General features: G+C 34.4%; 1 protein-coding gene across 5 annotated transcripts in view; it reads right to left on the minus strand.

Moving 5' to 3' along the window:
* FAM149A (family with sequence similarity 149 member A) overlaps window positions 1-17,478 on the minus strand; it is a 78,183-nt gene that overhangs the window by 18,309 nt on the left and 42,396 nt on the right. For all 5 annotated transcript variants that reach the window (XR_012476910.1, XR_012476911.1, XM_074228808.1 and 2 more), the window contains exons 3-8: window positions 15,829-15,967; window positions 14,703-14,845; window positions 12,988-13,110; window positions 10,684-10,833; window positions 8,985-9,175; window positions 6,936-7,090 (exon numbers count right to left, since the gene is read on the minus strand). Coding sequence is in view for 3 of the 5 variants with exons in the window: in XM_074228808.1 (XP_074084909.1) it covers window positions 6,936-7,090; window positions 8,985-9,175; window positions 10,684-10,833; window positions 12,988-13,110; window positions 14,703-14,845; window positions 15,829-15,967 (901 nt within the window). In the remaining 2 variants the exon portion in view is untranslated. The remainder of the gene's footprint in view (window positions 1-6,935; window positions 7,091-8,984; window positions 9,176-10,683; window positions 10,834-12,987; window positions 13,111-14,702; window positions 14,846-15,828; window positions 15,968-17,478) is intronic.

The raw sequence follows: 17,478 nt of genomic DNA on the forward strand, positions 1-17,478 counted from the left end.
CTGGAGTCAGGAGTACCTGAGTTCAAATCCGGCCTCAGACACTTAATAATTACCTAGCTGTGGAGTCTTGGGCAAGCCACTTAACCTTATTGCCTTGCAAAAACTAACATATATATATATATATATATATATATATATATATATATATATATATATATATATATATACACATATAGCTAGTAAATATCAGTGTTCAGATCTGAAGTCAGATAAGATGAATTTTCTTGACTCCAGGCAAGTTTCTCTAATTATCACATTATTAACAGCTCTGAAAAGTTATTTTTCCTTTGCTTAAATCTGCCTTTCCAAGGAAATCATCAGAAGAATAATTTAATAGTAATGCAACAGTATTTCTTTACATTCTATTTTAGTTCAAGGATCTATGAAACCCATCTATGCTGGGTATCTGTGGGAGGGGGGAAGGGTGAGGTGAGCCAATAATAGACATGAAAAATACAAGATTTAATTGCAAATTAATTAGTTTCATTGTAAACAATTATAGTTTAGGAGATCTATTGATGTTCATTATTCAGTTTTTAATAGATCACTTAAAGTTAAGACAAAAAAGAATAAATATAATCACTGCATAATAATAATAGCTCACATTTATGTAGCTCTTGAAAACTTGCAAAACACTTTGCATATATCTCATTTGATCTTCACAACAGTCCCATGGGTTAGATCATTTTCATATCTCCATTCTATTACATTTAACCCTCACTTCATATGCAAAAAAATTGATAGAAACCAAAATCAGTACTGCTTTGTATTTAATCAATCCTCTGAGCATCCATGTATGCTAGGCCTAGAGTCAGGAGATCTGAGTTCAAATCTAGTTTCATATACGTAATACCTAGGAGATACTGGACAAGTCACTTAACCCTATTTACCTCAATTTCCTTAACTGTAAAGTGACCTAGAAAAGGAAATGGTAAAATTTACTCCAATATCTTTGCCATTACAGAGTCAAATATGATTGAAACAACTAGCAACAACTTTGGGTGGGGGTACATAAATGTGAATGTATATATGTATATATACATATATACATATAATGTTTATATAAAATATAACTTTTTACACATTTTTAAGATAAATTATTTTCTAGAATGAGACAGTTTGGTGTAGTCCAAAGATGTCAAGCTCAAACAGAAATGAGGGTCACTAAACCATGCATAAGGCTGCAGATTGCCTTAGAAAACACATATAGGAGCTACATTTTATCTTGTTTGGACCATAAATAATGTGTTTCATATTTGACAACTTTGGTATAGTTGCTAAACTGGCAGGGGAGCCAAGAAAATCTGAGTGCCACTAATAGGCTAGCTGTGTGACCCTTAGGCAAGTTACTTCAAGTCTTAGTGTCCTGAGCAACTTTTAAAGAGTTGCAAAGGAGATACTTATTTGCATTAGTAGAAGGAGATAACAGGTATAATTCTGTCTCAGTTCTAATTTCCTTAAATATTTTAAATATAGAGACAGTAATATGGCATATTAGATAGAGAGCTGGACTCAAAGTTAGGAAGACATTCTAGTGCTTAGCATAGTACCTGGAGACAATAGATATTTAATAAATGCTTATTGACTGATGGATAGTGATTGACTTCTGATGTATATTAATTGTGTGCCCTTCAACAAATTATTTAACCTTTCCATATCCTGAACAATTCTATAACAGTGGAAGGCATTCTTAATTTGAGATTCATGAGCTTAAAACAATTTTTAAAATATTTCTTATTTTTATATTTATTTAATACTTGATATTCTGTATTTAATAAAATTGGTTTTCACTGTAATCCTATATATTTTATTTTATACATTGGAAAATATTATTGTGGAAACAGCATAAGCTTTACAAGACTATCACTGGAGGTCAGGGGACGCTAAAAAGTTGAGAATTTCTGAGCTAAGAATAAACTGCAAAAAAGGTGTCAATCTACCTTGTTAAGCCTAAGAACTCTGTAACAGAGATAAAATCACAATCCCAGTCAAAAGAGAATAAAAAACAAGCAATATAAAGAAACATTCTGAGTTTACAGAATAATGAGACAGCTGTATAATGCCATCCCTATCTTCCTTCAAGTTATTGTATATCCTGTTTTTAAAACCTCATTTGTAAGATTATCATCTTAAATATGCAACAAAGAAAATAACAACACACTACAAACAATATGGGCAGCTCCAAACCCTTGCTGCCTTGTGACAATGCCTGTCATGATTGGTCAACCCTGGATCACTCTCATCATTCACTAGCTGTCCACCTCTTCCTATGCTAGTAAAGAAGTCACAGTATTTTGCTGAGGAGGGCAAAGCACATTCAGATTATCTGTGCCCATCTTCATTCTTAGTGATGCCTAGCAACCCCTTTAAAAATCCTTCCCTAATTTACACAAACTCTACAGAAGTGATTATGAAATTTTCCTCTTTTTTCCAACTTTCTATTCTTCCCTCATCCAGCTTTCACAACAAATGACTACCTTCTACTTAACTGATAAAACGAAGATTGGCCTTTATGAATTCTCTCATCTCTCTCTTCTTCCATATGTCAAAAATCACTCAATACTTTACCTACTCTTCTTTTATGCCAATCTCTAAGAAAGCTGCTTCCATTACTTTTCATAACAACTAATATTAGTAGAACATTTTAAGATTTGAAAAGCACTTTACAAATATTATTTCATTTTAATCTTACAAAGACCCTGCAAGTTATATGATATCATTATTCCCTCCTCCATTTTACAAATGAAAAAATTGAAGCAGAGAGAGAGGTTAGGTGAGCTAATAAATGTCTAAAATTGTAATTAAACTCAAGGTTCCTGAATGCAGGTCTAGAACTCATCTATTGTATTACTCAGCTACCCAGATCCTTCTCATCATTTTTCACTTCTTCTAGGAGCCTGCCTTTCTACCATTTCTTCTATTATTATCTCTTTTAGAATGGCTGTTTCCCTTCTTCCTGAAAACATGTCATAGTCTTCTTCATCTTTAAAACATTTTCATTTGATAAATTCTCTTGACATCCATTCAAATCATTATCATGTATCTCTTCTCCTTTTCATGCCCATTACACAGAGATAGTTGTCTATTCCCACCACATTTTCTTTCTCGTCACCCACAGTTTTCAATCCCTTGCCTTTAGGTTTCTGACCTCCTAAATAATAGAAGTTTCTCTCTTCAAGGTGACAACTGAACTCTTATTTGCCAAAATCAAACACTTTTCCCCAATTCTTTCTTCAAATTCTTGTGACATTGTTGATCATATCTTTTCTTTTTTTTTAATTTTTTAAGGTTTTATTTTTGCAAGGCAATGGGGTTAAGTGGCTTGCCCAAGGCCACACAGCTAGATGATTATTAAGAGTCTGATGCCAGATTTGAACTCAGGTACTCCCGACTCCAGGGCTGGTGCAATATGCACTGCACCACACCTAGCTGCCCCTTGACCATACCTTTTACACCTTCTACTATGTTCTTGATTTCCATGGTAATGCTCTCTATCAATTCTTCTTGTATATCTATTACTTTACAAACTCCTTTGCTATATCCTCTATCTATTGCTCTTTAAACACAGTTTGACCTTAAAGCTCTCTTCTGGGTTCTGGTTTCTCTTTATATTCTCAATTAGTGATTTCATTTGCTCCCATGGGATCAATTATTATCTTTGTGCATATGACTCCCCAATTTATATATCTAGCATCTCATCACTAGTCCCACATGGTCAATTGCCTGCTAATTATTTCTAACCAGATGGTTCATTGAATATCAAACTAAACTGTCTAAAATAAAATATCTTTCTAAAAATGCCCTTCTTTCAAACTTTTCTGCTGAAGGCACTGATATTTCTTAGAATCTAATCTCTTAATCCCAACCATATTTGACATTTCCCTCTCTCTGATTTCATAAATCCTGTCAGTTTCTAAGAGAGAATTATTGGGAGTCATATGCATAGAGATAGTAATTAAATCCATAGTAGCTGATTTGTCTTTTCACCTTGCCTATTGTGACAGTCACCTAATTATTTTCCCTGCTTCAAGTAGTTTCCTTCTTCAATTCATTCTCCTCACAGGTAAGAAAATAAAAATAAAAATTCTTACAATGGAACAACTATGACCATATCCCTTTTAGAATTAAATTCAAATTCTGGTATTTAAGACCTTCCACAATTAGAACAATGAAAGAATTCTAAGTATTCCAAGAGGTGAAGGTATAAAAGGAAGAGTATTTCAAATATGGAAGATAGTTTGGGAAAAAGCATGTAGCTAAGAGATGAGAAAGAGAGAGTTGACAGGTTGTATGGACCATTGCAAGCATTTGTGGAAGTTAAGTCAGAGAAGTTGTGCTTTTATACTAAAGTCAAAGGAATACCTCTAAAGTTTTTGCACATAAAAGTGACACAGGAGAAGGCATTAGAAATATTAATTCATTTACTGTGTGGAGACTGGATTGAAGAGGACACTGAAAGCATGGAGATCAATTAGAAACCCTATTAAAATAGTCCAAGCAACAGAAAATTAGTACCTGAACTAGTGTGGCTGTGATGTGATTAGAGAGAAGGGGATGGATATGAGAGATTTTGAAGAGGTAGAACGGATAACACTTGGGAAGTTATTGGATAATAGAATTTAATAGAGAGAAGAGTCAAAGACACCTTCCAGGTGATATACCTGGATAACCAGAAGAATAGTGCCAGTTCTTAAATAATTAAGGAAATGCAAAAGAAAAGGGGAAAGAAAATGAGTTCTGTTTTGGATATTTTGAGTCTGCAGTGCCTATAGAACATAGTGGTAGGGATGCTCAATACCCATTAGAGGGATGCGACTGGAGCTTAGGATAGAGATAACTATTAAATAATGTGAGTCATCTACATAGAGATGATAGTTAAATCTATAGAAGCTGAGAAGATCACCAAGAGACAGTGTTCAGAGTAGGAATCATCAATGTTTTGTGTGTCATGGACCCTCATGAAATCTATGGACCTTTTCTCAGAATAATATTTTTAAATGTGTAAAATAAAATACATAGAATTACAAGGGGAAACAATTGTGTTGAAATGCGGCTATCTCAAAATTGTTTTTAACAAACTCACAGACTCAAGGTTAAAAACTCCCAGTACAGAGTGAGAACAAGGAGAAGGAGAAGGTAGTTGACAAAGAGCAAAGAAAATCTCCCTCTCCTATGATACTTACCCTCTGTTACAGTCTTTGATCCTGTTTCATATGTTTAACTCATTTCCCCAACTGAATTGAAATTTTCTCAAAGAAAAAGAGACTTTGTCTTTGCTTTTTCTGAATTCTCACTCAAGAATGAATTCATAGCTGATACTTAATAAACACTACTGATGATTGTTTTCCTTTTTCTGTCCAGTTTTTAAGGTTAGAGATTATTCTCTCCTTCCCTTGCCTAAAGTAGATAGAGTCCTAGAACCTAGAGTCAGGAAGAATCCCTAAGTTCAAAGAAGGTCTAGCTGTGATCCTGGTTAAGTTACTTAACTTCTGCCTGCCTCAAATTTCTTCAACTGAAAAATGGGAATCATAATAACTCCCCACTCTCTCAGGTTTGCTGTGATTCTCAAATAAGATAATATTTATAAAACATTTTGACACAATGCCTAACATAGTAGATACTTCTATAAATGCTTATTCCTATCCTACCTCTTTACACCAAAATAATAAAAAAAAATCACTTTAAAAATAAAACATTCTCCACCTCCCTCGCTAACCAAAACAAAGAAAAAGAAACAGAGAAGTAGCATGGCATAGCAACTAGAGTGATGGCCCTGGAAAAAAGAAAGCTTAGGATCTACCAACAACACTCACAATTCTGTGATCGTAGACAAGTCATTATCATTCTTCCTGACCCCTGCCTTGCCCCTGGACTCATTGACTCTAGAGGAGAGCTGATGATGTTTTACAGCCCTGACTCACTTAAATCCAATTCACTTGCAAAGTCAAGACATCATCCTGCCAATGTTAATAATCCTCTTCAATTATGGAGTATGAACAGCAACCTAAGTCTCAGTTTTCTTCATCCATGAAATGGGGATAATAAATCATGCTTGTAGTACCTACCTCACAAAAGTAAGGAGTGAGACTTGATAAGATTCTATAAAAGTTCTATATAAATGTCAGTTATTGCTGTTAGCAGAAATGTGGGGATCCAGAAATACAATTTTTCCTCCCAGTTCTATCAGACTAGTTATGTGACTTTGGACAAGTCATTACAGTTCTCTGGATCTCTACTACTTCATCTACAAAGTGATTTAGATGATCTCTATAGTCTCTTTCATCCTTCAAATGTAGAATTCTATAGCCTTTGTATCTTTCAATCAAGAAGAAAATTCTTCCATTTTTTTCATTGTTTTTGTCGACAAATATCATATACTGGTGCTTTGTTTAGTTTCTCTGGAGCACCAAGCTGAACTCACTGATATGGGAGGAAAACATCACACTCAGGGATGTCCAAAATGGGGCCCACAGGCCACAGTGCAATTTAATGCAGCCCCTGTGGGTTTACTAAATGCTTTAGTAAACAAACTTGAGCTACCACAGAGCTCTCACTAAAATGACAAATCAGACTATGCTGTCTATTGTTTCAATAAAAACTTTTAAAAGTAAGATCGGACAGCCCTGGTCTAGACCATCACTAAAAGTCCTGTTTCCTATCAAATTAGGCCATGGGAGGAAATGGTTCTAGTAAAGGCAAGTGAAAAGGATGTCTGCACAACACTCTCTTTCTTCACTATAATAAATATAATTGTGCAAATTATGTCATGTATTTATGACAACACTGCTTCATTTACAAAGAATAAACATCATAAATAGATAGGATTCAGTAAGATCCTATATTTAGAAGATGATTCCAAAGAAACGATCTCAACTGTAGAAAATAAGAAAAGCTTCCAGGACAGAAGAACAACATTTAACAGAAAAGTAACTGACCTGAGAAAGACCCAGATGAGAACCCAGCAACATACTGTGGGTCTCAGAACCTCGGGAAGGGGGAACACTTGATGGATTGGGTTGAATACGGAAACTTGATGGTTTTGTCAATTTATGTCCAGCTGTCTTCAAGTTTTCTCTCTCTGTACTTCCTCCTGTAACAAGTATAAATAGCAAATAAAAAATATAACCATTTATCCAATTCTGCAAAATTTTAGCAGTTTTCCAAATTCTACCAGATAAAAGCAATGTCAACTTCATCTTTGTTAGCAATTCAATCCAATTCAACGAACAATTATTAAGTACATGCTATCTTAAAGGACTCGTGTGATGGACTAGACCTATAACAAGGAGCAAAGAAGTAGTTACTGGTGCTTTTTGCCATCTGTACTCATTTTGAAGAGCTATTAGGTGGGAGAGTGGATAGAGCACTGGGCTTAGAATCAGAAAGACTCTTCCACAATTAATTGGTAAATGGTCAAACTATATGGATGGTTTTCAGATGAAGAAATCAAAGCTATCTATAAACATAAAAAGAAGTACTCTAAATCACTTTTGATTAGAGAAATAAAAAATTTTTTATTAGATACATCTCATACCTATCAAATAGGACAATATGACTAAAAATGATCAATGTTGGAGAGCATGTGATAAAATTGGGTCACTAATGCACTCTTGCTAGAGTTATGAACTGTGATTGAAACATTCAGGAAAGCAAATTAGAACTGCCCAAAGGGCCACCAAACTGTCCATACCTTTTGATCCAATAATTATATGTTTATATCTCAAAGAGATCATAAAAAGGAAAAATAACTTACATGTGCAAAATATAGCAGCCCTTTTCATGTGAAAAATGAAGGAATACTCATCAACTGGAGAATGATTGGACAAACTGTGGCATATGAATGTAATAGAATAGTATTGTGCTATAATAAGTGGTGAGTAGGCAGATTTCAGAAAAACCTGGAAAGACTTGTGTGAACTGATGCAAAGTAAAATGAGTAGAACCAGGAAAACATTGCAAACAATATCAATAATATTATAAACTTATCAAATGTGTTGCTTTTCTCAGCAGAAAAAGATATCCATCTAGATAAAATCTCATGAACTTTGAACACAAATTAAAGCATATTTCTTCACTTTATCATTTTTGGTGATATTCTTTTCGCTTTTAATCAATTTTTTCTTTCACAATTGAGACTAATATGAAAATATGTTTCACATGATAGCATTTGTATAACCTACATCAAATTGTCTATCACTTTCAGAAAAGGGGAAGGAGAAAAATTAAAAATTCAAAATCTTGTAAAAATTAATGCTAAAATTTTCTTGGTATGTAAATGCCATCAAACTCCAGAATCAGGAAGATTCAGCCTTGTAAGTTCAAATTCAACCTCAGACACTTACTACTTGTGTCACACTGGGTAAATCTTTTAACCCTGTTTGACTTATCTGTAAAATGAGCTGGACAAGGAAATAGCAAATTACTCCAGTATCTCTACCAAGAAAACCCCAAATGGATGCTCAAAGAGTTGACAGACTGAACATGACTAAATAAGAACAACAGCAACAACAATCCATTTAAAAAGAATTGGTTTGATGTATGATGATGTTATAATTTATGCATAGCCCTCCATATCTTTGTGGAAGTCTATTTTTCTCCTTCTGGAGGAAAAGAATTGGAAAATTTGCTTTTTGATCATCAAAATAGTTCACTGATTTGTAGCATGCCAATTTTTGCCACTTTATAGATTATAAAAGTCAGTTATGACTTTTTTGATCAAGTAAATTTCCTGAATTGTGCCTCATCACAACTCCTCTAGTTCCAGTATAACTATTGTACATAATAATCAATAAAATCTTCTCTCATTGAGAAAATATTAGAACCATTACTTTGAGAAGAAAGAATGCCTAATAGAATAGGATGTGCCTAAAACAGAAACTGGATAGACCAGTTTCTTTTTATACATATTTTTAGTGTTTTTGGTTGGTTGTTCTATTATTGTTGCATTATACTGAAGTCTCACATAAAGGGTATTTCTCAAATACCTTGAGGAGCAGTTTCCCATGTTCTTCTAACCAGTTCTTCTAACATTTCAACTACATTTCTCCAAGCATGATCAAAAACTTCAGCAGCTGCCGCATCTTTGATACAGTCCTCAGGGGAAATGGGAGGGATGCCATGCTTATTACTTTGTCGCCTGATTATAGTCTTCTTGGATTCCAGATTTTCATCATCACTTAAAAGGAAAATAAGGAAATTCTTGTTACTAAAATAAATTATTGTTAATAAAAATAATTTCCCTTACAAAAATATTGAAAGGGTCAAATATGCATTTATTTCACAAGGGATTTGATTATAAGTAAATCACAGACTAATAGTAAACTAGATACCTAAGATTTAAAGATGAGTTTTGGGCTAGCTAGGTGGCACAGTGGATAGAGCACTGGCCCAGGAGTCAGGAAGACCTAAGTTCAAATTTGACTTCAGACTTAATAATTACTTAGCTGTGTGACCTTGGGCAAGTCACTTAACTCCATTGCCTTCCAAAAAAAAAAGATTAGTTTCAAGTCAGTAGAACATCACCTGGGTGAATAAAGAGGCCATTAGGAAATTTTAAAAAAATCTTTACCATCTCAATGCTAAGCAAAACAAATCAGAACTATTTCTATTTGTAATACTAATACTTTTATATATATTATTGTTGCAGCTTGCCCCCATTAGAATGTTCAAGGTACCTTCAAAGTAGGAACTATTGTGGGGCAACTAGGTGATGCAGTGGAAAGAGCATTGGCCCTGGAGTCAGGAGGACCTGAGTTCAAATGTAACCTCAGACATTTAATAATTACCTAGCTATGTGACCTTGGGTAAGTCCCTTAACCCCACTACCTTGCAAAAAACCCCCAAAAGGTAGGAACTGCTTTTTCTGGTGTCTGATATATGGTAAGTGTTCAGTAAATTAATTTATTGATCATCATGAGAGTCAGAGTGCCACTGTGGATAAAGGAAGTCAGGAAGATTGAATTTTAAATATCATTCTAGACAAATACTGGATATGACTCAGAACAAATCACTTAATTTCTTATTGTTTTAGGATTTCTAAGATTATAAAGTTGCATTTGTACCAAAATTTTTCCACATTCAGGAGTTGCCTATGTCAATGAAATATAATGCAAAAACTTCACCATCCCTATTCTAAATATAACAAATTAGAACTATTCCTATTTGTAACACTAGTGCCTTTCTTGTGAGCCTCCCTCCAAATTACCCTGGATATATATGTACAGAGCTGTATTCCATTAGAATATGTTCCTTCTGGGTACTGACTTTTTTTTCTAGTGTCTGGTATATGACAAGTGCATAATAAACTGACTTATTGATCATGAAATAATCAAACTGAGAGGGACCTGGGGAGGAATCATGTAATCCTCCTTATTTTACACAGGAAGAAATCAAACTCCAGAAGTTAGTTAACATTTTTCAGGTCACACAGCTAGTTGACTAGAGAGGCAATATGGAATGAGTCTCTAGCACATGCTCTTCTTAGCAAACCTGTGTCAAATTATTTTGCAATAGAGATGTATGTATAACTATTTTGTCTTAAAAACAATGAGTGTTTCAAAAGGGCACCCTAGGAATTTGAGAATTATGGAATCATCTTGGTAAACAAAAGAATTTGGAGACAAACTCAAGCTAAATAATGTCACCCTTGAAATTTTGTCCATTTTAGTGAAATGTTTTACTTACAGTTCTTTTTTGTCAAAAGCAAAATACTCTTCAATTTCTCCATCCACATCATAGATCTCCTCTTCTAGGACTGAAGTAGTTATGTCAGAAACAACAGAAGAAATCCTTGTGTAATCTTCTGGGACAAGCTTAGAACCTGATATGCATAGCCTATAATAACCAAAGGCAATAATCATCATGTTATACTTGGAAAGATGTTCCAATAATCCTAGGCCATTGCCTGAATGGTTATGATGATTTCACTTCTGTTGAGATAACATTGATGCCAAAGGGAAGGATCAATCAGAACAAAATTTATTTTTGAAGAAGTAGTATATTTTAAAGTAATATATATATATATATTATATATATATATATATACACACACATAGATGTTTGTGTGTATATTTTGAAGAAAAATGCATTACCATATATACAGAAATAAATATACTTTTAAATGTAAGTTAAAACCCAAATTTCACCTATCATAAAACAAAATCCTTAAGAGACTTTCTATGAACCCAAACCACTCTGTGAGATCAAGGTCTTCTTTCCTGATCCAGAGAACTTTATTTGGAGAATTCTATTTGAACAGTACCCAACCATACCCTTCCCTCATTTCAAAGGAATATGGGGCAGGAATAGACTGTGAGGCAGGTTTTATCCTTTACTCCTGTTTCTACCTTCCCTTTGTGATAAATTGAAGCAGCATCACCCTACTCCTTATGCACTGTTTCCCGTAATATATTTTAACCACTTCATCAGGTAACCAAATAGAGTGGGAAAATTGGAACTTTGTTCCAGGAAGCTGACATAGGGGAGAGGCATTTCTCTTTAACCATAATCCTCAGGATACCTAGACCATCTCACTATGAGATCCCAACATTACAATGGGCTTATTTTCCTCTCCTCTTCCCAGTGATTAGCAGAATTAAGTGATACAGATGAAGGGATCTTTTAGAATGAGAAGAAGTCAGCTAACCAACCTCCTCATTTTACAGAGAAGGAAACATAGAGGTGAGCATCTTGCCCAAAGGTCACCTGGAGAGGAAGTGGGAGAACTTGAACCCAACGCTTCTGATTCCAAAGTCAGTGATTTTTTTTCTCTTTAGAATGCTACTTTTCCTCATCAGGATGGGGATAAGGCTCTTTGAGAGATATTCCCCTCTCCAGGCACAAATGATCCTAAGTGAGGTTAGATTGGTCTCTTTTCCATCTTCCTCAAGTGAATTTTTCTTGAGTACCAGAATTCTCTGTTACAGCATTACCAGGAATACTCTTCTTCAATCTTTCTAAGACAGGGTTATAAGTTAAAGTCATTTAACTGCACACACACATGCACGCATGCGCACACACACACACACACACACACACACACACACAGTCTAACTTAGAGCAGGGATTTTTAAGAAGCTGCTCTCTTTCCATCTTCCCTCTAAATCCAAATTTCCTTCAGTGGTGCAGCTTTCTGATGTGTTGGTTTGCCAATAGTTACTAAACATCAATGAAGCCTTAACTCCTAGACAGAGAGATGATCACAAGTAAGATAAATATAAGGGAAAAAACCTTTCTAGAATAACTCATAGGAACAATGATAGTGTGAAAAAAAGTACTCCAAATGTGGTAGAAGCAAAATTATAACCCTTCAACCCCAGACACATTAAGCTTGGAAAGGTAATGACTCCATCTTCAAGATTTGAATGACTCAAGTGACTAAAGCAGTTATTTCTATGACTTTCTACTCACCTAAACAGAAAAAGCCACAAAAATGTCTGATGCTTGACTGACAAGCCACAATGGACAACTCAGAATCTTAGGAATATCACTCGATTGAATCAATTCAGAGTGTTCTCAATATATATCCATGTTGAGTATGTTTCCCTTCCTCCCTTAACTAAACAAATCTCCTTTTACTTCCTGATGACTGATCTATGATTGGTCTCATTTCATTCCAACATCAAACCCAAACTACCAGGAAACTGACTTGAATCAGGCTCAGTTCAAAACAGCAAGAGAATAGTATCTGTAAAGATTACAATAATAAAATAAAAACAGAACTCAGATAAATGACAATGGCCAATTTTGGTTATAGAAAATAAATGATGAAATACATTTCTCTCCTACTGTTGCCAAGGTGGACAACTACAGAGCTGGAATGATGTATGCATAATAAGGTGACATTCTTATAACTAGGGTTACTTCAATACTTTGCCTGGTACAAAGGACAGATCTATGACAGAGGGAGAGGGGCCAGATAAGATAATGACAAGTGTTTCTCAGAAGGGATCAATAAAATTTAAGGGAAAAAAAATAAAGAAAACATACTCTTTGAAATTGTTATTGCCTTCATAGAGATCAAGTGAGGACTTGTGGATAGAATTAGCAGTATTGCTTGGAAAATGTTGAAAACCTTCATCTGTTGGAAACATAAGCTGTTTTCCTAGAACCCTGTGAGATACAAAAAAATAAAAAATAGGTAATACTGGGTATTAAAATATTCATAGAAAGAATATCATTTTGAGTTTTTTTAAAAATAGAGAACATGGTAATATCTGAAAAGCTATTGAAATTTTTTCCATAGAAATATAGATTTGGAATTAAATCAGAACTTAGAAGTCACAGATCAATCCCACCCTTTTTCAGATGAAGAACCTGAAATCTAGAGAAGACTTGCCCAAGGTCACACAGTAAGTAGCAGAAACAAGAGTTGAACTCAGGTCCTCTCTTCCAAACCCATAACTGTCCCTGAACTATGCATTGGTACAAGTATATGATTTAAAAATAAGGAAATGTAAGAACATAAACAAAGTTCATAGACTTTTTAAAAACATATAATTATAGCTATCACTTCTATAGTATTTTAAAGTTTGCAAATAACTTTATATTTCATTTGAACCTTACAACAACAAAGCTGAGAAGAAGGTGCTGAGGTAGACATAGCTTAAGTTTCTTACCCAGTGTCACACAGTTGGCAAGTGTCTGAGAGAGCATTTGAACTCAGTTCTTCTGACCTTAGGCGCATTTTCTTCAACCATTTTGCTACCCTATTTCTAGGTATCCATTCATGGACTTTTTGGATGTCTCTGACTATTTGGAATGGCATTTACCTATTCCATGTAGCATACTTGAATGGGGTAATTATAAATACATTCAATTTATAGCTACTAATTTCTTTTACATACTTAAATCATACCCCCTAGGCCATGAGATAGAGAGATAGGAATGGGGCTTATAATATTATGAAGACACAAGTCTTAATACCTAGACAAGATAAGCTATTAGAGCATATATTTATCCAAATAAAGAAAAATAGTAAACAGGACAATGAAAATTAGTTTGCAGTGTTTGACCCAGCTTTTATTCCCATAGTTACCTTGCATCTGTTATGCATCATCACCAAATATTTATTTAGTGCCTACTGTGAGTCAGACACTGTCCTAGGCTTGGAGATTCAAATATAACTAATAAAACAGAACTACCTATGGGAATGCTTTCTCCTCTGCTATACTCAAAGTCTAGAAGTGCAGGAACTCTTTCTCTCTTGTCACTGAATCCTCAGACACAAATGAAATGACTGAAATATAAAATGTTCTGTTGTATTTTTTTTCTTTTGTTAAATATTTCCCAATTTCATTTTAGTCAGGAAGCACTTGAAGGAAGACTGAAAGCATGTTGGACCCCTATATTACATTATTTCAGTACAACATGCACAAATATTTAGATATTTCAATATTTTCTAAGATTTTGCAATAAAGGGAAGAATCAGGGCATCTAGGTGGTGCAGTAGATAGAGCACTGGTCCTGGAGTCAGGAAGACCTGAGTTCAAATTTGACCTCAGACACTTAATAATTACCTAGCTGTGTGACCTTTGGCAAATCACTTAATCCCATTGCCTTGCAAAAGCTAAAAAAATAAAAATAAAAAAAATAAAGGGAACAATCTGTAAAGCTTACATATATTTCCTGGCTTATAGGGTTCTTTCACTAATGTTTTTAAAGAGCACTCATTCCAGAAAAATCACACTCAACATTTCTCTTACCTGAGATGAAGTGACCTTCTGGTCCACTCTTCACATTCTGCCTGTAGATTCTGGCAGTGAGGACTGATCTTCCCTTCAAAAAGCATCTCATCTACCTCTCGGAATAGCTGCTGAACTTTTTTTGTTGTGGCTTTATCAAACTCCTAAAGAAAGCAACAAATGTTAGTTGGTTGGTTTGTTAAAATATCCTTAGGAAGGAAACCTGAAAATGTACTTTAATTTGGTGGAGGTAATAATTTCTTAAAAGATATCACAGTCACCATCAAGGATGTACCCAATTCCCTTTACATGTCAAATAGATACAATTTTGTCCTGAAATTTCTGCGTATATTGGAACCACCTGGGTCTTTGATCTAGATCTGGAAGGAACTTAGGGGTCATCTATTCTTAGGATTCTAGATCAGAGCCAGAAGAGGTATCAGGGGGCCATGTAAGACATTCCCCTCATTTTTCAGGTATCTAGCTGGTACTTGAGTAGAACACTCAACCTGGAATCAGGACAAACTGAATTCAAATCTGATGTCAGATACCTACTTAACTATGTGACTCACAGCAAGTCACACTGTCTGCCTCACTTTACCCCTTTGTAAAATGAGAATAATAGCATCAACTACCTCCCAGGGCTGATTGAATTAAGGATAAATAAAATGATATTTGTAAAGTATTTTACAAACCTTAAAGCTTTATATAAATTCCAGCTATTGTTACAAAGGAGGAAACTGATGCCTGAGGAGGTTTAGTGACTTGGTCAAGATAAGAGAGGTAGCAAGTGTCAGAAATTTGAAGCCACTTTCCCTAATTTCAGAACTGAAATCTTTCCCACTGTATCATGCTGCTTCTACTTCTGCATTCAGATCTTAAGATATGAAAAAAAGGAGGGAAAAACCAGGAATTATACTAGATGCTGTACAGATATCATCTCATTTGATCTTCACAAAATCCTATGATGTAGGTACTAGTATCATTTTACAGTTGAGGTAACTGAGACAGGGGGCAATTAAGTGGTCTAAACTCAGGAACATACAGCTAGTAAGTATCTGAGGTCAGATTTGAACTCTGAGAACTTTCCTGACTCCAGGGTCAGTGCACTTCCTCTTACTAAATTACAAAATACTCATCAACATACATCATCTGTCCAAGAAGAGACTGAGCTTCGTTCAGTGGATGCACTTCTTTCAGTAGTAACACTTTGTATTCCAGACCAAGAATTATTCAAGTCTGTAGGGGTAGTATTCTCACTCGAAGAGAAAGATGAAACAGATTCACTGTAGAAATTAAAACAAATTGCAAGAATAACATTTAGAGAGAAAAGAATGCAAGGGTAACTTTATTCCTTTTGTGGCTCATTTCTTTTTTTTTTTTTTTTTGGACATTAATTGGGCTCATTTGTCTACCAAATCAGCTATATCCTTATCTATCTGCAATCTGGAACTGTACCTCTTTAACTATATCCTCCACCTAAAGACCCAATTTTTCATTATAATATGGATGTAATCTTATAAGACTACACCAACAGTAGGCAATCTCCATCAAGATCCTAGCAAGTAGGAAAGGTGATGAACATGGAAATGACAAGGTTACTGTGTCTGTTATTTGAGATGGTACCAACTGTGGTTATTTAAGAATGAATCATCACCAGAAGGCTGACCAACAGTCATTAAGGTTTGTCAGCCACAAGTAACCCATGAAGAAATATCGAAGAGGAAAAAACAAACTTCTCAGCAAGTGGATATTTACATGCAAGTATGTCTAAAATTGTGTATCATATATACTTTCAAAATTCAGAGTTATTCCAAAAAAAGTTGAGCATTTTAAAAAATATATTACCTAATAACTAGCATATATTTGAATATATGCTAAGTTATATTTCTCAAAAATGAATTAGCATTTATTATGCCAAGCATTATGTTAAGTGCCAAGAATATTTTTAAAAAAGGCAAAAAACATTCTCTGCTTACAAAAACATTCTCATAGTGTAAGGAGGTAATGATATGCAAAAAAAACTATGTATAAATAAGTTTAAAAGGATACATTTGAAATGATCAACAGGAGAAAAGTACAAAAATTAAGTTTTTTTTTAATGGGAAAGGTTTTCTATAGAAGGTGAGCCTTTAGCTGAGACTTGAAAAAAAAAAAGACAGAGAAACTATAAAACAGAAATGAAAGAAAATGCACTCCAGGCCTGGGAATGAGCTAGTGAAAACTCTTGAATTCAAGAGATGTATGTCATTTTCCAGGAGCAAAGGAATAAGGTATAAAAACACTGGAAAAGCAAAAAAGGGTCAGTTTAGGAAGAGCTTTCAACAACAAAAAAGATTTTACGTTTGACACAGGAGGATTATATGTTCATATGTTTTCTGGTTATTGAAGAATAAATTCCAGAAAGTGTTGAATCCTTTATGAATTTTATCTCTATTTATTCACATACATAATTCCATATCTAGAACCATCATAAAAGAAAGTTAATAATCTAAAGTAGGGGCTCTTAATCTTGCTGTGTAATTGACTTCTTCCTTTAAATGGGCAAAATAATCCCAAATAATCACAAAAGAAACCAAATTATATTAAACTATATTTAGAATCATTCTGTAAGAAATCATAAGTAGCTAGACTTTAGAGAAACACGGAAAGACTTGCATGAGCTGATGGTGAGTGAAGTGAGCAAAACCAAGAGAACGTTATATGCTCTAACAATACCATTGTGAGATGATCAACTATGCAACTCCTCCCAGCAGTTTAGTGATCAAGGACAATCCTTAGCGATCTGTTATGGACA

Source organism: Macrotis lagotis, chromosome 3, assembly GCF_037893015.1.
Source record: "Macrotis lagotis isolate mMagLag1 chromosome 3, bilby.v1.9.chrom.fasta, whole genome shotgun sequence".
NCBI classification, from domain to species: Eukaryota; Metazoa; Chordata; class Mammalia; order Peramelemorphia; family Peramelidae; genus Macrotis; species Macrotis lagotis.